At 32.9% G+C, this 21,128-nt stretch overlaps 1 protein-coding gene across 1 annotated transcript in view; it reads right to left on the bottom strand.

Moving 5' to 3' along the window:
* The window catches only part of LOC111630960 (sodium-dependent proline transporter-like), a 123,914-nt gene that overhangs the window by 13,378 nt on the left and 89,408 nt on the right, over nucleotides 1-21,128 (bottom strand). Inside the window, exons 9-11 of the mRNA XM_023375127.1 lie at nucleotides 20,525-20,762; nucleotides 14,541-14,669; nucleotides 9,114-9,213 (exon numbers count right to left, since the gene is read on the bottom strand). Of these exons, the coding sequence (XP_023230895.1) occupies nucleotides 9,114-9,213; nucleotides 14,541-14,669; nucleotides 20,525-20,762 (467 nt within the window). The remainder of the gene's footprint in view (nucleotides 1-9,113; nucleotides 9,214-14,540; nucleotides 14,670-20,524; nucleotides 20,763-21,128) is intronic.

Raw genomic sequence — 21,128 nt, 5'->3', positions numbered from 1 at the left:
CTGCGATTATGGCCTTCTTCGAAATTGGCTCCATCTGTGATATCAACCTACTTCAACAAGAGATGAAAATCACCTGAACTACGTGCATCTGGTGCTTTTATAGACTGAATAAGTATTTCAACCTACCTCTCACTGAACTCTTAATAATTGAAATGGACTAATGCATTTAGCAATATCTGTCTAATGATAGATATGAGCTCATTGAAACTATGTGTACTCAATGCTGAGCATCTTATTTTACATTGTGTTACTTTTTAATTTTAAGTTTGTTTAGTATCTTAAATTATTAGATTATAAATATTTGTTAATAATAGTCAATAAATATCTTCACGTAAAGTACATATATTTTATAGTAAATAATACATATTTATTTTGTTATATGCAATACATACTTATGTGATACATAAGCATTTAACTATCCTTACATGTTATTGTTAATTATCACATTTACCTTGTTATTTTAGGCATTTTTATTATTCTAATATTTGTTATCATAACTGGAAATAACCATAAATAATTGTTAACATTTGATCTACTATCAATATGTCTAATTTCTTATTAATATATACCACAAGTTATTATACTTGAATAGTCTACTGTATATCTTATTGTAAATGCTGTATGTTATTATGCTACTGTTTATTATGTTATGTAAAACTGTATTTATATTTTTTTGCTTTGTATTACTTCAATTGAATATAATGTTTTGTGTGCTATTGATTTGTACTGTTAATATGTAAATAATTCCTATGTATACTTATCTGGTAATGCACCTAGCGGGGCCAGATGTGTGCTTATGCACTTTAAATAAAGACTGACTGACTGACTGATTACCATCACCATACATCTATCCCCAATATCAGATTCTATGATATGATAAAAAAAACTTTTTTAGTTGTATGACAAACTGTAAAGATCTGAGATTTAAAAAACAACCATAGTTTACTGGATAATCAATGACTCACAAAACCTTTGACCTATGGGCAGCCCAATGTTGAGCAATTTATATGAGTTAGTGATTAGACAACTTGAACAGAGAATCATACCCCTGTTTATACCCAACATCCTTCTATATAAAAGATATGTCGACGACATCTTTATTTTATGAAAAACCAAGCCCAATATAAACCATTTCATCGATTCAATGAACAATAACCCATATGGTCTCTGTATCAAACTAGACCAGATAAGCAATTCAACTGCAAACTTCCTGGACATCAATCTGCAATTAGATGGCAACTGGATAACAACTATGGACCATTATAAGTCATGCTAATCCCCATTATTCATCCTGACCATTTCAGCTGACCCCTTCTCATACAAGATGGCTGCTTTCTGGGCCTTAACCAAAAGAGCATTCACGCACCACTCCAGGTTTGAAGACACTTTATCTGAATTACATCGCATCCAGAACATAGCCACACAACATGGGTATGGTCCAAAATTAATTTATAGCATGGCATATGCCTACTCTTCACATGTAAATCCCAGTGACAACATTGATACATGCACTCACAACTCAAATAACACTCGGTCTCTGACAGTTGTTGAATATAACCACCACCACAAATTTATTTACAGAAAAATTGCAACATATACAAACAAAAAGGTTGCATACAAGAGGCCTCGTACTATATATGAACTCTTGCATAATAGCAAGGACGAAATGGATAATAGATTAGCTCCAGGAGTATACTCTATTCCATTATGGGATGACAGGTTTCAAAGAGAGCTTGTGTATATTGGTTCCACGAAACGCTCCCTTGACCAGTGTCTTCGTGAGCACAAATATGACATCAATCATAACAAAGACACCACTGTCCTATCATCCTATGCCTCAACCCCGGGGATAAGAGCAGACCTTCATATTGCCAAAATGATCAGATTCTCACACTGCATAGAACACATCCAATCGCTAAAAACTCTTGAGATATACAAGGCAGGATTATGTACTAACTGCATCAATTCCAAAGATGCTATTAATATATCTCAAGCTTGGAAGTTCTGTTATGATGGAGATCACTACACCCACACCTCTATTTAATATACACATACTTCTGTTAGTTTATCTTATTTTATTGCAATTTATTTCATTTTTTGTATATAATACTTATAACATTTCATTTGTGCTACGAATGCTGCATATGTTAACGTCATGTATGTATCCATGGCAACGCATGTGCACATTCTAATGTTTTTAAATTCGTTGCACATAACTGTTATTAGAATCTCAGCATTTGTAAAATCTGATGAAGACCAAATATTAAGGTCAAAAACGTTTGTTATTTCAATTAAATAATTTTACTGGATATTCAAAGGTTTTGTGAGTCATTGATATATTTTTCCACTATCTTTACAAGAAGATATTTAAACTTTTCTCAAAGTTACTGGATAATATCAATAAAACTCCTAACACAATAATCAAATAACCAGCAATACAAACACTTAACTGAAAATGTTTGCTTTTCAAGTGTTTTTTAAGGAATCTTCAAGACTGAAGTTTTAATATGGAACTGATTGATTTTCAAACAATTTGGATCTTCCATGTTGCTGCTCTTGATTGGAGGATACACAATTACTGCTGATAGACAGATACGTTATATACTATAATCCTGTGGGAATTCTGAGATTTACATTGGGTGACTATATAATACCATCCTAAATCCATGTAAAATATCTTCTTATATAGTTGATGGCCTTTTTTGTAAATTTCTATCAAGATATCTGTGCTGTGTTCTATCTGCTGCTCTGTGCAGAATTTTGGAATGATTGAAATAGACCTCCACATCCAGGTCTCTGATACATGTCGATAGGATGGTTGTATATAAGGCCTTTAGATATGTCTGGTTGGTTCTGTTAGGTAGGTGGCTATTGTAGTATAAAGAGACAAAGACATTACTTTAACAAAAGGTTTTATTCGTGTCTGAAACACATGACTGTTACAAATTCAAATGCAGCAAGAAACAGTGCTGCCAGTCCAAGAAACTAACTACTGTGGTGAGAAGTGTTGCCACACTGTGACACTACTACATTCTCCCCCACTTACCTTACATAATATAGTCCTTCAAATAACTGGGCTGACAATGTTGCCTTGCAGGATGAGGCAACCCTATTACTTCTGTTGGGGATGAGAAAATATTTTTTTCTTCTACTTGGGAGGGATACAAATTGCTCTCGCAACGTGGACGAGGCATTGCCTGAACATCAGAGCTAGCTTGATCAGGAATCTGGGCTGAAATATTAGGGAAGGCTGTGCCATCTTTTGAGGATTCAGGCAAAGGTTCCCTCAAGGCGCAATGTCTTAGGGATACTGTCGATGTCCACCCATTGGGGTACTGAATGTGAGCATACTTAGGATTAACCTCCAATAACTGGACTTCCTCTACTAAAGGGGCATATTTATTGGTGTGGTTATGTGAACATAGTAGGACGGGTCCAGATGATAGCAGCCAAGTGGGAAGGCCAATACCCATTCCTATCTTTCAGGGGTGTCTGAAAAAATCTTTCATGAGGCATAGAATTTGTAGCAGTGCATAGGAGAGATCAAACAGCATGTAATGCATCGCCTAGTACATCTTCCCACTGATCAATACTTTGATTAGACAAGTGGAGAGCCAAGGAAATTGTCTTCCAAATAATACCATTATAACATTCGACAAGACCATTATAATCCCTGGGATCTCCACACCTTATAATCCCTGGGGATTATAAGGTGTGGAGAAACTAGAAGCAACATCAATAGAGGTTTGGAAGGAACGAAGTTTACAAGATAAGAATGAAGCTCCTCTATCTGAATGTATATATGATGGGGCTCCAAAGATTGAAAACAGCTGATGAAGGCACTTAATAACAGTACTACTACTGACATCTGGGCAGGGGAATGCAAATGGAAACCTTGAATATTCATCTATTATTGTCAGAAGGTAACAGTTCCTCGACTTGGAAGAAAGAGGACCTTTATAGTTGATGTCTAAACATTCGAAGGGCGACATGACTTTAATAAGGTGGTTTGAAGAACCAAGAAACTTTGGTTTTAATTCTGCACAGGTAGGACAAGAAGCAGTTAATTTGTTTATTTCCTCCAAAGAAAATGGCAAGTTCCTGTACGCACCCAATGATAAAAACGCATTACTCCTGGGTGGCAGAGAGCGTTGTGGAGGACAGAGTCTTTTAAATCAGGAAGGGCACAGCAAATTCTTGATAGAGCATCAGCAACAGTGTTCCGATTACCAGGATGGCAAATAATATCAAACTTGTAACACGACAGTTCCAATCTCCACCTTAGAATCTTATCATTCTTAATTTTACTATTAGATTTAGAATGAAACATGAAAACTACCGAATGTTGGTCAGTAATTAATGTAAAATGATGTCGAATTAAGAAATGTCTCCACTTCTTTAATAGCTTGACTATAGCATATTCTTCCTTCTCTATGCTAGTGTTTTCTCTCACTACCATTCAAGGATCACGAGAAGAAAGACAGAGATTTACCTTCTTGAAACAATGTAGCACTGATAGCAAAATTAGAAGCAACTGTTTCAACAACAAAAGGCACATTGTCAATAACAGGAGTCAAGGTAAAACGAGATATTTCAGCTTTCAAATCTGAAAAGATCATGGCAGCCTCAGTTGGCAGTGGAAATGACTTATTCTGGGATAGAAGTTGAATTTTCTCACTAAATCCCTTTATCCACGAGGCATAATGGGCAAGCATTCCTACTGTTCGGTGAAGAGATGTAATATCCATAGGGAGAGATAATTCTAGCAAGGGCTTTAGATGCTCGGGATCTGGACGTATAGCTCCCCCTTCAATTAGGTAACCTAGTATACAAATAGATCTAGAAAAGAATGAACATTTTGCTTTGTTGTGTGTTAAGTTGTACTTACGAGCCATGTCCGTAAAACGAGTAAGATTACGATCATGTTCTTCCTGAGTTCTTCCGCAGACAGTAACATCATCCAAATAAGCAAATGTGTCAACTAAGCCTTCTTTAGCAATCAACTGAGAAATAGAACGTTGAAATCCAGCAACACCATTTGTGAGACCAAAACTAATCACCTTAAACTGCAACAATTTGTTACAAGCTTCAAACGCTGTATAATGTCTGTCTTCTTTCGAAATGGGAATTTGATGGTACGTTCGACACAAATCTATCGTACTGAAAACTTTATAAGAAGCTATTTTCTGAATCAAGTCATCAATTCTAGGAAGAGGAAATTCATCCAACTCAGTAAACTTATTAATAGTGCGACAGTAGTCTATAACTAACCTTTTCAAGGTACAATCACCACCTGAGCCCTCCACGGTGAATTGCTTTCTTCAATTATACCCTCAACTGTCAACCTCTTAATTTCTGCATCAATGAAATCCTGATATGGTTTAGAGAACCACCTAGATTTAGTAGCAATAGGCCCTGTGTCCTTAGACAAATGTTTGAAGAGATGGGCTGGTGGCACGTTTGTGAACACTGCAGAACAGATCGACAATGATTTATAGAGCCACCAAATTTGAAGGACACATCAGTATGCAAAGCTAGGAAATCGTGCTCTAAAATTACATCAGCACAGACCAGATAAAGCTGAAAATGCAACCTTTGGATAAGTATGGCCCTTTAAGTTAATAGAAACTATGCACCAACCCCTCAAAGTTGAACTTAAAGCAATTGTAGCCATAGAAATTTGAGCAGAATGTGAAATAATTTGGAGGTGATGAAACAGTGCAAAATTATAATCTATGAAATTTTTGGAACTGCCAATATCCATCAGGGCCCGATGTTGTTTAGCTGCATATTAACTGTAGCTCTAGACCAGTGTTCTGCAATTATTATTATTATAATTAAACAGACATCAACACCCGTGAGCAAATTTATTTTACATTTAATTTCTTAAAATACATAAAAATGCATGGCTTGTAATAAAGAATAAACAAACATCATCTTATTTCATAAGTGCTGTAACACTTATAAGATAACACTTGAAATACAAGCATAAGAAGAACAGCAACTGTGATAAAAATATATAAATAAAGCTTGAAATTAATAGAACATGAAAAAGTTCATGTCACACCCTACACCTTGTGACAGCACACCGGTTGCGGAACACTGCTCTAGACAAAGGGCTGTGAGCAACAGTTGCCAAGGTTACAGCAGCCGTAGTTGGCTTACTCCCTTTGCTTTTACAGACTAGAAAAATGTCCCCTTTTTCTGTATTTGTTGCAATCTTCATTTCTAGCAGGGCATCTGTTGCGAAGGTGTTTCATATAGCCATAATATGGATACCTACGTTCAGTGGCAGCCAGCACATGTGAGGGTAAAGCATTATCTTTATTATTATTTAAATTCTCTTCCACCAACTCCTTTTCATTGGCAATATGGATAGCGCTTACTGTACTAGTATTAGAGACAAAAGTTTCAGACTGAACACAGGCGGATTCTAAAGTACGGGCTTGCAATAAGATATTTACAAATTTAAAGTATGGCTTTACAAATGGCACTGTCGTATCTGAGGCGATAACAATCCTGCAATAAAAGCATCACATATATATTCACTTTTATATTCTTCTGCCAAGACAGAGGTAAAGTTGCAGTCCTTACTTAATGTCGTAAGATTCTGATAATACTGGTCAATGGACTCACCGGGTTGTTGGCAATGATTGATTAATTAAACAATAATGAGCAAAAATTACATTTATAGGTTTCTCATATAAGGCAGTCAAGGTCTTAATGGCATCCTGGAATCCAGAGCACTCTGATATATAAGAGTAGACTAAGGGATCCACGAAATTAACAAGAAGACTGAACTTCCTCACATCATCTATTTCCGTTGATGATACGAAGTTCTTGTATGTTCTGTACCAATGAGACCACTGTTGAGAGGAACCACTAATATTTGGATCGACATTAAAACGTTCAGGTTTAAGCAGACTATCCATCCTAAGTAGTTTCAGACACGAATAAATTGTAGTATAAAGAGACAAAGATGTTACTTTAACAAAAGGCTTTATTCGTGTCTGAAACATATGACTGTTACAAATTCAAGTGCAGCGAGAAACAATGCTGCCAGTCCAAGAGACTAACTACTGTGGGGAGAAGTGTTGCCACACTGTGACACTACTACAGCTATATGTCGACATGTGGCTTCCACATATTCTAAATCTCTATTGAATCTACAATCTGTAAGGAGAATGGAATATACCCCTGATGTTGCCAGATCAGTGGGTCTTTGGCATTTCTAAAAAGATTGAATATGGTGGGATTCATTTTAAAGACCAGGTTGATGTTGTAGTTACTGGCTATTTCTCTGTATAGAAGAGCTAGTATATCCACTTCCCTATTGGCATACACTGGAGACCCAGATATGGAGATTCATTTCAACCAGACCAAAATTATATACACAGCAAACAGAACACAGCTCAGATATTTCAAGTTGATGGAAATTTACAAGACAGCTTTAAGAAAAAAGTCATCAACTATATAAGAAGATATTTTACATGGATTTAGGATGGTATTATATAGTCATCCAATGTAAATCTCAGAATTCCCACAGGATTATAATATATATAATGTATCTGTCTATCAGCAATAATTGTGTCTCCTCCAATCAGGAGCAGCAACATGGAAGATCCAAATTGTTCGAAAATCAATCAATTCCATATTAGAACTTCAGTCTTGAAGATTCCTTAAAAAACACTTGAAAAGCAAACATTTTCAGTTAAGTGTTTGTATTGCTGGTTATTTGGTTATTGTGTTAGGAGTTTTAGCAAGTAGTGATTTTTGCCAACATTTATGCACTTGCCTATTTATCAATATCCTTTAAGCAATTTAATTCCAAAATTAAACATAGATACACTTAAATCCTGTTTATCTGGATTTCTGGAATATCCAGATCAGTTTGAACAGTTCTTTTTTTAAATTTTTTTCACATTTTGTAGAAAAATTATTTTCTGTAGTATTTGATCATCAAAACATTATTTATGATCTTCATATGTGTTTGTTTAGCAATCTCATGTTTTTTCAAAGATAAAAAATACATACTGTTTGTATGTACTGAATAATTTTTATATGTTCCTATTGGGTTGATGCAAAAGTTTCTAGAATTTTATAATACAACATTTATTTTGAAAACAAAAACTAATTTATTCCGGAAATAATTGCCATTGCATTCAAACACTTTCTTCCATTGATTGGGTGGGTCACAAATTCCTGCCAAATAAAACTTGGGCCATTTTGATTCTAAGAACTCCAAGCCATTAAGTCAAAAGTCTGGAAATATTGGAACCTGACAAAGGTTCATACTTTACGTGCAGAAAACACCATAAGCAACATGTGTCATATAGGAAATAGTATTTGTATTTAAGAATTAATATCAAATAAATAAAATAATATATATAATATATAAGTTTATTTGTACTTATGCCTTTGACATTGGACTGATGTAGCACTAGATGCTGGTGTCAATTAAGTAAGTTAAGACGCAATCCTGCTTTGTTTGGAACACATAAGTTATCAAGTACAGTAGCGCGTCGTTTATCCGAATCAATTGGGGACTGGGGTTGTTCGGATAACTTATTTTTTGGATAACCGATTATGTATGAAAAAACATATTAACCTATCCCATGTTGAAATTTTTCTCCATTGCTTGTCGCTTCACATTGAATTTTTGTCGATGTTAAGCCTAATGTAAACTTTTTAAAATAATAATTGTGGTTATTGTATCATTAAAAATTATTTATTTTTTACAAACAAAATAAATATATTGAAAAATATAAAAACAAAAAAATTATACTTTAGAAGTTAATCTAATATCAAAAACGTTTGATTCAGCAGAACACACAGTCCCCAGAAAAACGGCACACAAACATGCCAGTGCTGCCAGCTAAAACACACACACCAACCAAAGAAATATTGGCGTAGCCGAAGATATAGCCAAAGATTGCAGCGCCACAGCACTAGCAAAACTTTAAATTTGCCGACTGGAATGCTTTCGGTTAACCAACGTTTCGGATAACCGGCTTTCAGATAAACGATGCTCTACTGTAATTACCATTTCCTTGTGCTTCAAATAAAACAGGATTTGTTTTATCGAAGTAGTAAAAAATAACTTTTTTACTTACCATAGTTCCAGGATATCAAAACACATTCAGAAATGGCTATGAGCAAAACAGAAAAGTTAGCAGCATATTTATCAAATAGTTCCAGCCAATATACTCCACTCTGTAAACAAAATTATGTTTCTAAATCAAAAGTAAAATATTTAACAAATATATTATTGTATTTAATAAATATAAAATAAATTTTATATTTGAAATCAATTCATACAATATAATACAAGTACATTTACTAGAAATATCAGTCTTTGAATCTTGGAATCATAATGAGGATTATGCTGTTTATTACAGTATATAAGACACTTTACATTTTTTAAAAATATTCTGTGCTGAAATGATTTAATTTAAGCCATCTGCATCTTTGGCACTTGGCAAAAACTTTTTTTAATTGTGTTCTGGTTTAAAAAAAAAGTAAACTTAGGATTACAGGTACTCCTCACTTTACAACCAAGTTTCGTTCTGACAACTGCGTCATTAAGCAAATTGGTTGATTGGAGTGAGAAGCTTGTGCAGGGAATATAGGATCATTGTAAAATTATAAAAATTATGCAACAAACTTCAAATTTATTCAAAAAGACATGCTTGTACAGTACATATTATCATTTGTTTATTTGCCTATCTGGAGTTGTAGAGGGTCCAGGTAAGGGAGATGATGACAATGAAATAAAAAGTTGTACCTTCAAGGGCTGAGGTCCTGGATGTAATAGTTGAAAAGAAACTCGTAAGTGTGATTTGCTTCAAAATCTTTTTTCTTGATAAATTTCTCCATAGCACTTTAAAAGTTCACTCATCCCATGTTCAACTTTATTTGTTTTAAATGTTTAGTATTTGGATCCATACACTCAAGTCCCAACATAGCCACATTAATTTTGGAGAATGCACCAGCTAACCCATGTACATTACCATGAATTTCTTTTTCACTTCAGTTCTTTCCTCTTCTAAATTTTGCATCGCTTCTAACTCTATTAAATCCTTATTTGTTAGCTTTCCATCGGCATAATCTACTAATTTAGCAATGTCTTCCACTTCAACATCTAAATTAAGCACATTGGCAAGGCCCACAATTGTTTGAATTACATCAGTTTGTTCAAGATTGTCAAATGATTTGATATTGTTCGTGAAACTTTTTATGCATTTTTTTCCATATGCCTTGCATACACTTATCTGTCACTTTGCATTTAAAAACATTAAATCTGCGTGAGACAATCTAAAATACTGTACGATTTCCAAAAATCACAAAGTGTTAATACATCATTTTCTGTTGCTGCTACAGCTTGAGAAAAAGTCATGCAGAAATACAACATTTTGGACTTAGTTATAGCATCCTGATCCATTGGCTGTAAGAAAGCAGTTGTGGTTTTAGGAACATACACTACCTTTAAGTCAGGGTACAGATCATCAAGATGCTGGGGGTGGCCTGGAGTATTATCAAACAGGAGAATAATTTTAAAAGGAACTCCCATTTTCAAACAATAATAATGGACAGAGGGTATGAAGCAGTTCAAAAACCAATCTTCAAATAAAGGTTGCGTCATCCAAGCCTTTTTATTTGCACAATAGTAAACAGGTAGACTGTTTTTACTAATGTTTTTTAATGTACAGTGGTGCCTCATATAATGTACACCTCGAATAACGGACGCTGCGAACAACAGAATTTCTGTGAACAAGTGTGAATGATTTTTCCACTCTTTTGCCGTTGCCAATGACAATCTGCTATTTTTATAATATATTAATATTATTAGAATATATTATTAGTATATCTGAAGTACAGAGCTCCCGTTGGGATTCGGCTTTCTCCTTTGTTTATTAATATATCACCTCAGTGCAGGGTATTTGCATTTATTCAAGTGTTGTGCAAATGATGGCTTCTAAAAAAACAAAGGTGATTTCAATTGAAACAAAGCAAGAAATCATCAGAAGAAGTGAAAGTTGACAAGGACTTCCTTGTCAAATGGGGAGAGGTTCAGGAGTTTACCTACACTCATTATCCAAACAAAGCTGAGGACAACAGGATCAATGACACCCTTGCCCGTCATTTCCGACAGGTGTTGAGAGAAACAGACCACCTTGGACATGTTTTTCAAGAAGCCAGCTGCCAAATAACAAAGGATGGAACAAGAGGAGTTGACCCTGCAAGCTCTGGTAGCCTCTCCTGAATCTGACTCTGATTAAAAAATAATAAAAAAAGATGCTGCAATGTGTAAAAAGTCTGTATCTGTATGAATGTATGAAGAAAGTGTTCCTCCACGTCCTCCTCACATCTTACTACTTGGCATAATTGGTGACTGCTCCATTTTCATTTTTTTAATGATACAGTACGGTTATTTTATGTTGCGGAACAAATTATATGTTTTAACATGTATTTCTATGGGAAAATGCATTTCGTATAACGAACTTTTCACTTAACGGCCATGCACCTGGAACAGATTAAGTACGTTATAGGAGGCATCACTGTACATGGGTTTTCAAAGCGATAGATCTTTCCTGATCTATCGCTTATTATCGATAGATCTTTCCTGATCTATCGCTTATTATCGATAGATCTTTCCTGATCTATCGCTAAGGCTTTAACTTGAACCAGCGACATTCCCTCCCAACAACAACACAATCCTGTCTTTAAAAACCTTGAAAACAGGCATTGCCTTAGCTTCTTTGTGCATATAAAACCTTTCAGGCATTTTTTTCCACCAAAGCCCAGTTTCATCCACATTGAATATCTGTTCTGGATAGTAACTGCCTTTTTAATTATTCCATCCAATTTGCCAACAAATTTTTCTGCTGCTTCTACATCTGCACTTGCCGCCTCACCACTGATTCTCCAATTATGCAGGTTGAATCGCTGCCTAAACCATTGAAACCCTCCATGGCTTGCTGTAAATGATTCTGTTGATTTTTCACCTTCACATGCCTTCAAAGTCTCAAAGATCCTAAGGCACACAGTATCTTTAAAACTTTGAGCTTGAATTATTAAAAGGCTTATCGGCAAATTATTTTGCATCTGGTTGTCAAACCAGATCGCCAATAATTTCTCCATCTCATGAATAAGACCTTTTCACTGCATAGTTATTATGACTTTAAATCTTGTCAATGATTTTGCCGCCTCTTTCACTCTAACTTTAACCTTTAAAATCGTTGAAATTGTCAAATGTGCCAATTTCAAGTCACATGCTATTTCTTTAACTGTTTTACCAGCTTTGTTACATGGTTTGGACGTAACATGCCTGTCTTCAGCCAACTAAACATATAACAAAAAATACATACAGATATGTATTTTTTAATCTTTTACCGCATGTATTTTTTGTTATATTTTTAATTGGCTGAAGAGGGGCATGTTATGCCTGAAATGTGTATTTTAAACACGTGTCAATTAAAGTAAATAAAGATGATAGAATGCCAAGTGTTTGAATTTATTACATTACATAGTGTTTAAGAATCAAAATTTTAATTTGTTAAACATCACCCTCATTGTCAAACATCATTGTCATATTCATAATACATCATCTATTTATTGTTGTAATGTCATTTTCACAGTTTTAAGTTTTTACAACATTTTAAATGTATTGTATGCTGTTTTCTACAATGCCACATGGGAAGGAGCTTTCACAGGATGAAATTCATCAAATTTTGTGCTATTGTGGTTCAGGGAAGTCAGAAAGAGAAATAGCACAAGTACTAAATAGATATAAAACAGCAATTCAGAACATATTATCAAAAAAAGAAAATTTATGCAAGAAAAAACGATTAGGACGTAAGAAATCCCTAAGTAATCAAGATTGCAGAAGAGTGTTTGGACAAGCCACCAGGAATAATATGTCTACCAGAGAAATATCTCATGAAATGGACAATAAAGTATCAATATACTCAAAAATATTTCATTCATTTTTATGAAATTAAAAAATAAGAGGTGGTCTTATAATTATGTGACAGACTTAAAACAATTAGAGAGGAAAAAAAAGCAAATCTTTTGGATTAAATGGATTTCAGATTATTACAGTTCAAACTAATGAAAGTGCAACATATAGGCAGAAATTTGGCTAATTCAGTTTATATTTTGTGCCTATTGAATTTAATCAAAAATGCAATATACTGACTATTCTGCTAATTATCTAAATTAATTATAGTTTATTTTATTAATGTTTTCCTTAAATGAATTAATCTGGTATTTTTGAAACCATGCCAGTAATTTATTTCAATTCAAATACAAATCATTTATCGTATTTATACAGATACTTGGCAAATCACAGAATTAAATTTTATTCAGTTGAATTAATGTTGTAACTTTTTAATAAGCAGAGATAATGTAAGAGTACCATTTAATTAGTCTAAAATTGTTTTCTGGATTCAAATACATTTAGGACTGCATAATTTGTAACTTTAAACTTATGAGGTGTAAAAGCGAGGGCACAAAACAAAATAAGGTTAACAAAAAAAGTCCCATCCAGTTCTCTATGCATGACTTCCTGTATAACTACTGTAGCACTAATTCGTACAAAATTACCTAACAATACAGTATCAGGCTACAGACAAAATAATTTGAAAACTATTTTAATTCTGTATGTTATATAGGTTATGATGCTACAGTACTGGATGAACATAGAATTGATACACATGTGCACCTGGTAAAGTTCGAACCCAAAAGTGAGGTCATAGAAACTTTTGACTCAGCTTGTGTAATATCATATTTCACATGTAAAAATTCATTATAATATTATGTTTACTACCTTAATATATGATTCTAAATCACTAATCTAGGAAGATGAGTACATACTTTTTTAACCTATTAGAAATGTAATAAATATTAATAGTAGAATTAATAATAGGCAGAATTAATAATACATTATTATTACCAACTTTCTGAAGAAATTTTTATGCAGTTTCTCTTAAAATTCATCTTTGGTAATAGTACAAATTCAAAAAGTTTTCTAATAATTGTACTTGTTATTCTAAATAAGTTCTAAGAAATTAATATTCAATATGATAAAAAGTTTAAAATTTAGTTTACATATACAGTAGAGCGTCATTTATCCGAAAGTCAATCATCCGAAAGAATTCCAGTCGGCAAATTTAAATTTTCGCCAGTGCTGTGGCGCTTCAATCTTTGGCTATGTCTTGGGCTACTCAAATATTTTACGTTTCTGATACTAAATTAACTTCTGAAGTATAATTTTTTATTGTTTTTATATTTTTCAATATATTTATTTTGTTTGTACAAAATAAAAAATAATTTTTAACAATACAATAGTCTTCGTTAGGCTTAACATTGATGAAAATTCAACGCAAAGCGACGCGCAACGGAGAAAAATTTCAACATGGGATAGGTTAATATATTTTTTCATACATAATCGGTTATCCAAAATATCGATTTTCCAAACAACCCCAGTCCCCAATTGATTCGGATAAACGACGCTCTACTGTAATTGTAAATCATCTTACGTTTGTTGTAAAAATGAGTCCTCCACAATAGCCAAGAACACACATCGTCAAAACAATCCAAATTTTCCTCTCTCTTAATACAGGAAATCGGTCCAATATAGCAGTGATCACAGTTTCTAATAATGCAAACTGTAATTTAAACAAAAATTACTAAATTATTAAATATTACAAAACAATATCAGTGTATGTTACTAATCATTGCACTTTTAACAGTGGGTGAAGTTGAATGAATGCTAATATTTTTGAATCAGTTAATGGGCCATCTTTGGGTACAGATAGACAAAAGTGGAATGACAGTGTGGATTGGCAAGGGAGGTGGACTATGATAGCAGTAGTTGATGTGAAAAGCCACTGTTAAATTTTGCAGATAAACTACAGTGGCTAGTTTGTCTGTGAGAATAATAACTAAAATTTACCTTAAGATGTATTTTCCTAATGTAGAGGACGTGGTTGCTGTATCTTGAATGCAGTGTGTAGCGTCTGTGTAATCCAAAACGAGTTGGTAGACGAACGGACAGCAATTGGTTAGAAAACGTACGTTTTATTTAAAAAATTCCTAATTCATATGCATTTCGGGTTGGCTTAAATTCCCAACCCCTCTTCAGTGCTGTTAAGATTACACAAAAAAATATAATTTAAGGTTAGTTTTACGGTATTGGTTAGTAGGAACATAACTAAAAACGCGAGGTGATGATAACATAAAATTGCTTACTTGACATATAATGGTACAGCATAGATGTATTTTACAAAATTTTTTGATTACATAGTAGTATGGCATAGCCTATGATATGAAAAAAGTGGTATAAGGGGGAGGCTGTTTAACATATCATTTTTATGACGAACTGTATAACATAGAATATTAATTTAAAAAATATCAATGCACACTTACATTTTAGTTAGAATGTATTATTTCCGAATACAAAAAGGAACATAGTACAAAACATTTTTAACAACTGGTCTTATCCGTTGTTCGCTTAGTAACAGAATACCGACAAGTAATGTTATATAAACAGTTACCCACATTCCGTACACGGGGGTTGTGATTTAAACAATCTTTAACGCGTGGAGGCGTTCTCTATGAGTTTGTACCATTGGGGGTCTATGGACATGCCTTCTGAAACATTAATTAAGTTTTCTTTAGGGTGTTTTTTGATTTCTATGTGTTCTTTAAATTTTCTTTTATATGTGTCTTTTTCTACATGTAACACTTTTGTATTGTTTTTATTAATTTGGCAATTATAGTCTATTGTGTGGTAGTACCAGGGGGAAGTGTTATGTTTTAGGCGGATGGCTGCCATATGTTCTTTAATTCTGGTTTCTAGTGACCGGCCTGTTTCACCAATATAAGTTTTTGGATTTTGACAGTTGCATTCAAGTTTGTAAACAGTTCCTATAGTTTTAAGGGCGTTTAGTTTGTTGTTATGTTGTTTATTAATGTCATAATGGATACTATGAGATATTTTGTTGGTCAAAGATGGAGCCAAACTGATATTGTCTTTTTTTAATGACTTATTACAGCCTTCAAAAATGTTTTTTATATATGGGAAGGTTTTGTATTTTTTGTCGGATTTATATTTTGTGTTAAATCTATTTTCCCAGTATTGCTTTTGCCATGTGTTTAATTTCGATTTAGGATAGTCGTTAAGTAAAAATTATTCACAACAAGTTATTCTCATACCCAACACCCAAGGAAAAAAACGCTTGGGCCAATAAGTTAATCATAAATAACTCCAAAGTACCAATACCCAAATTTGTAAGACATCTCCTAGCATTAGGAATAGAATATAACTTGCCCATCGATAATATAACAACAAACATAATAGCCGATATTGACAAAAGCGTAAAAGACTTAACTATTAAAAAAGAAGAAAAAGGAAATTTACTTACAACGATCATCCAAAATCTAATGCATCCAAAACAAAACAATAAACACAGAATCAACAAATATAAAATTTTTTTAAATAATACAATAAATTTCCTTAAAACGAATAATCTCTCAATAATTAAAGCAGACAAAACTGACCAACTGATAATCATTGACAATAATAATTTACAACAGAAGACTATAGAGCAGATTAATAACATAAATTATATTAAATTAAACAATAACCCATACGAAGATATTAAAAAGGAACTAATTAATTTGGTCAAAAACATATACGCAAATAATAATTTAAGTGAAAACAATAAAAATTATATCCTTAATTTCAAAAACAACAGAACACCCAAACTAAACATAAGATTAAAAACCCACAAAAATGAAGAAAAATTCAGACCTTTAGTAGACTTCAAATTTTCCATACTTTACAACTTAGAACAATATATCAAGCAACAATTAACAAGCATCGATCTGTCTAAATACACCGTAAAAAACGCGGATGATGTTATAAATAGGTTACTGAAAATACAGAAAAGTAACACTGACACACTAATCAGCCTAGATGTCAAAAATATGTACCCAAATATAAAATGGAAATTAATAGAGGAAAGCCTAACCATGTTAAATGTAGATAAAACTTTAATTAATCTAATACACTTCGCATACACCAGAAACTATTTTCAAGCCAATACTAACTTCTATAGACAGGTAGATGGCATCAGTATGGGATCAAAGATGGGACCCAAATTAGCCGAATTAGCTATGATAAACATAGATGAAAAAATAAATAATATCCCAGGCATAAAACTTGTAATGAGATACGCAGACGACTACTTAATAATATACAATAATAGAATAACAAACGATAATACTATTCTGAACACTGCTAACAAATTTAACGAAAATATTCAATTCGATATTGAAATAGAAAACAATAAAAAAATTAATTTCCTCGACATAACAATCATGAATACACTTAATAATTTCTCTTTCATCACATACAAAAAACCATGTAACGTTAATAAAACTATCAACTACTACTCACATGTCCCAGAATATATAAAAAGGAATATTTATACCATGGAGTTAAAAAACATATATACCAGAATATCTGATAACAAATGGCAAAAAATAAAAATAAAAGAGCTTGAAACTAAATTTTTACTTAACGACTATCCTAAATCGAAATTAAACACATGGCAAAAGCAATACTGGGAAAATAGATTTAACACAAAATATAAATCCGACAAAAAATACAAAACCTTCCCATATATAAAAAACATTTTTGAAGGCTGTAATAAGTCATTAAAAAAAGACAATATCAGTTTGGCTCCATCTTTGACCAACAAAATATCTCATAGTATCCATTATGACATTAATAAACAACATAACAACAAACTAAACGCCCTTAAAACTATAGGAACTGTTTACAAACTTGAATGCAACTGTCAAAATCCAAAAACTTATATTGGTGAAACAGGCCGGTCACTAGAAACCAGAATTAAAGAACATATGGCAGCCATCCGCCTAAAACATAACACTTCCCCCTGGTACTACCACACAATAGACTATAATTGCCAAATTAATAAAAACAATACAAAAGTGTTACATGTAGAAAAAGACACATATAAAAGAAAATTTAAAGAACACATAGAAATCAAAAAACACCCTAAAGAAAACTTAATTAATGTTTCAGAAGGCATGTCCATAGACCCCCAATGGTACAAACTCATAGAGAACGCCTCCACGCGTTAAAGATTGTTTAAATCACAACCCCCGTGTACGGAATGTGGGTAACTGTTTATATAACATTACTTGTCGGTATTCTGTTACTAAGCGAACAACGGATAAGACCAGTTGTTAAAAATGTTTTGTACTATGTTCCTTTTTGTATTCGGAAATAATACATTCTAACTAAAATGTAAGTGTGCATTGATATTTTTTAAATTAATATTCTATGTTAAACAGTTCGTCATAAAAATGATATGTTAAACAGCCTCCCCCTTATGCCACTTTTTTCATATCATAGGCTATGCCATACTACTATGTAATCAAAAAATTTTTGTAAAATACATCTATGCTGTACCATTATATGTCAAGTAAGCAATTTTATGTTATCATCACCTCGCGTTTTTAGTTATGTTCCTACTAACCAATACCGTAAAACTAACCTTAAATTAAATTTTTTTGTGTAACCTTAACAGCACTGAAGAGGGGTTGGGCATTTAAGCCAACCCGAAATGCATATGAATAAGGAATTTTTTAAATAAAAAGTACGTTTTCTAACCAATTGCTGTCCGTTCGTCTACCAACTCATTTTGGATTACACAGACGCTACACACTGCATGTATTTTCCTGTTTTAAAAATCAAATGTTTATTTTAACATGGTAAAGATATCCCCTAATATACTGAGCATATGAAATATTTGAATAATTCCTGTATTTTTTTATTATTAATAAACCAATAAAATCTTTGTTAAAAATACAAGTTAATTAATGTTGTTTTGATTTCTGTTAAATGTGTAATAAAAAGTTAGCAATGGCAGTAATGACTATGTGACTTCTGAAACGCTTCTTATTGTGATTTAATTATTTGTTTAGCCATTAGTTTCTGATCATTTGTATGTATTCATATTATAAAAAGTTTTAATCCATTAAATAACACTGAAGAAGCATATTTGATTTTAAATACAAGCAATAATGCAGAATACTTTCATGCAAATATTTTATTCTAGATTCATTCTACTGTTTACGCTATTTTTTTACTCATTCCTCCCTGTGAGTGCTGAAAACTTTTTGTGAGATCTTGACAGATTCTATGTACAGGCTTTGAGCTGCTGTAATTGATAGTAAAGAGATGCTATTTATATCTATTTCCATAAGAAAACATTTTGGCAGTTATCTGCACAACCTAAGGTAGGTAGCTGATTGGAAAGACATGGACTGGCTATCTACATCAGCGGTCCCCAACCTTTTTATCGCCGCAGACCGGTCAAAGTTTCATAATGTTACCGCTGCCCACTGAGGGGGGACGTTGATTGTTTATATTTTAGATTGATTTAATTTAATAATTTTAATTTAATTGTATTTAAACATGCCTTCAAAATAAAATACAGTTACACCAAAAAATGAATATAATGTGATTTAACATTTTAACTCACTAGAACGCTAAATCAATGAGAAGACTGAGCTTGTTTCATTGCAACGAGACGGTTCCCTCTGGGGGGTAATAAGAGACAATGACACCCGAAGTGTGTTTCTTATGTCCAGTTTATTCCGTTGTTTTGTCGTCCATTAAAAGTCACACAAACCCGAGGAAATACACCATAGTAAATAAAATGGAGATAATTTAATGTTCCTTGGGCGGCTCGGTACCATTTGATCCACGGACCGGTACCGGTCCGCGGCCCGGGGGTTGGGGACCACTGATCTACATGATTGAACTTTTTGACTGTCACCCATCCAGTTTGAGTATGCAATGAAAAGTTCATTCCAATATACATATATACACAAAAAAAATTCTGTTCCAAGCACACTCAAACTGCCCAGGAAACATGCAGATTATTCATCGGCAATATGACCAACTGAAGGAGGAAGACAGACCAGTTGAAGTCAACTGATCAACTCTTAATTGCAAAATTATATATATATTTTTATCTGCAACATGTGGAGAAACTTCCTGTTTCTCTTTTCTTGTTTTCTATGATTTGATGACCTCCAATAAACCAAGTTAACCTGTTGAACGGTGTCACTTCCATCTGTACCCAAGCATTGGCACAATACATTTAATAAAGGCACACAAAAAATAAATGCAAGATTTATCACAGAGCAGAGTGAAATCTTACACTTTCATTCATGCCCAAGGATCTGGGTTAGATCCTAAAAGAATTTCATGCTTTGCTTCTTAGCCACCTTAAACATCTAGCTATCTGACTGATTTGAATTATCATCATAATTATGTAAACTGTAGTTGATTCCTATTTCCTCTTTTAAAACATTTGGTCTCCACTTTAAGTATTACTAATTTATTAATTAATATGTCATTTAATTTAAAAAAGTCCATAAAAATTTAACTTATTAAGTAATAAATAATTTAAAAAATTACCTGACTATCCAAGCCTAAGGTTAACAACATGAAAAAGAATAAAAATGCCCATAATGGTGCAATGGGAAGTCTTGCTACAACTTCTGGATAAACAATAAATGCAAGTCCTGCTCCTTGATCGACCACGTGTTCAACGTCAACTCTTAATTCATGTGCAAGATAACCAATCACAGAAAATATAACAAATCCAGCAAAAATACTGGTTAGAATATTGCTAACAGAAACAATTAAAGAATCTCTGCAAAATTAAAAATAAAATTCCTTTAAAATACAGTTTTAATAAATTTGTGTATCAATCAATTTAATTATAATTTTAAGAAATGCATAAATAAACTTTACCAAATAAAATATTTTATGTCTTAAAAGTATAATTCATTTCACAGACTAAAGTTAAAATTAATTAGATCTTAATATAAACTTTAAACATAGTAGTCCCTACATTTATGAAAGTTTAGGAGATCCTTGTTACTTTGAAATTCAAGGGATGAAATAGTCGCGACTTTGAATTATCCAAGATTTCCACATTTCTGTAAAATATGCCAAATGCCATGTAACTGATGTAATTTATTAAGCAACCAAAATACAGCTACTTACAGAATGCTAT

The sequence above is a fragment of the Centruroides sculpturatus genome, unplaced genomic scaffold, assembly GCF_000671375.1.
Source record: "Centruroides sculpturatus isolate CEXI.00-Female unplaced genomic scaffold, Cexi_2.0 scaffold753, whole genome shotgun sequence".
NCBI classification, from domain to species: Eukaryota; Metazoa; Arthropoda; class Arachnida; order Scorpiones; family Buthidae; genus Centruroides; species Centruroides sculpturatus.
This window is presented reverse-complemented; position numbering and strand designations above follow the sequence as displayed.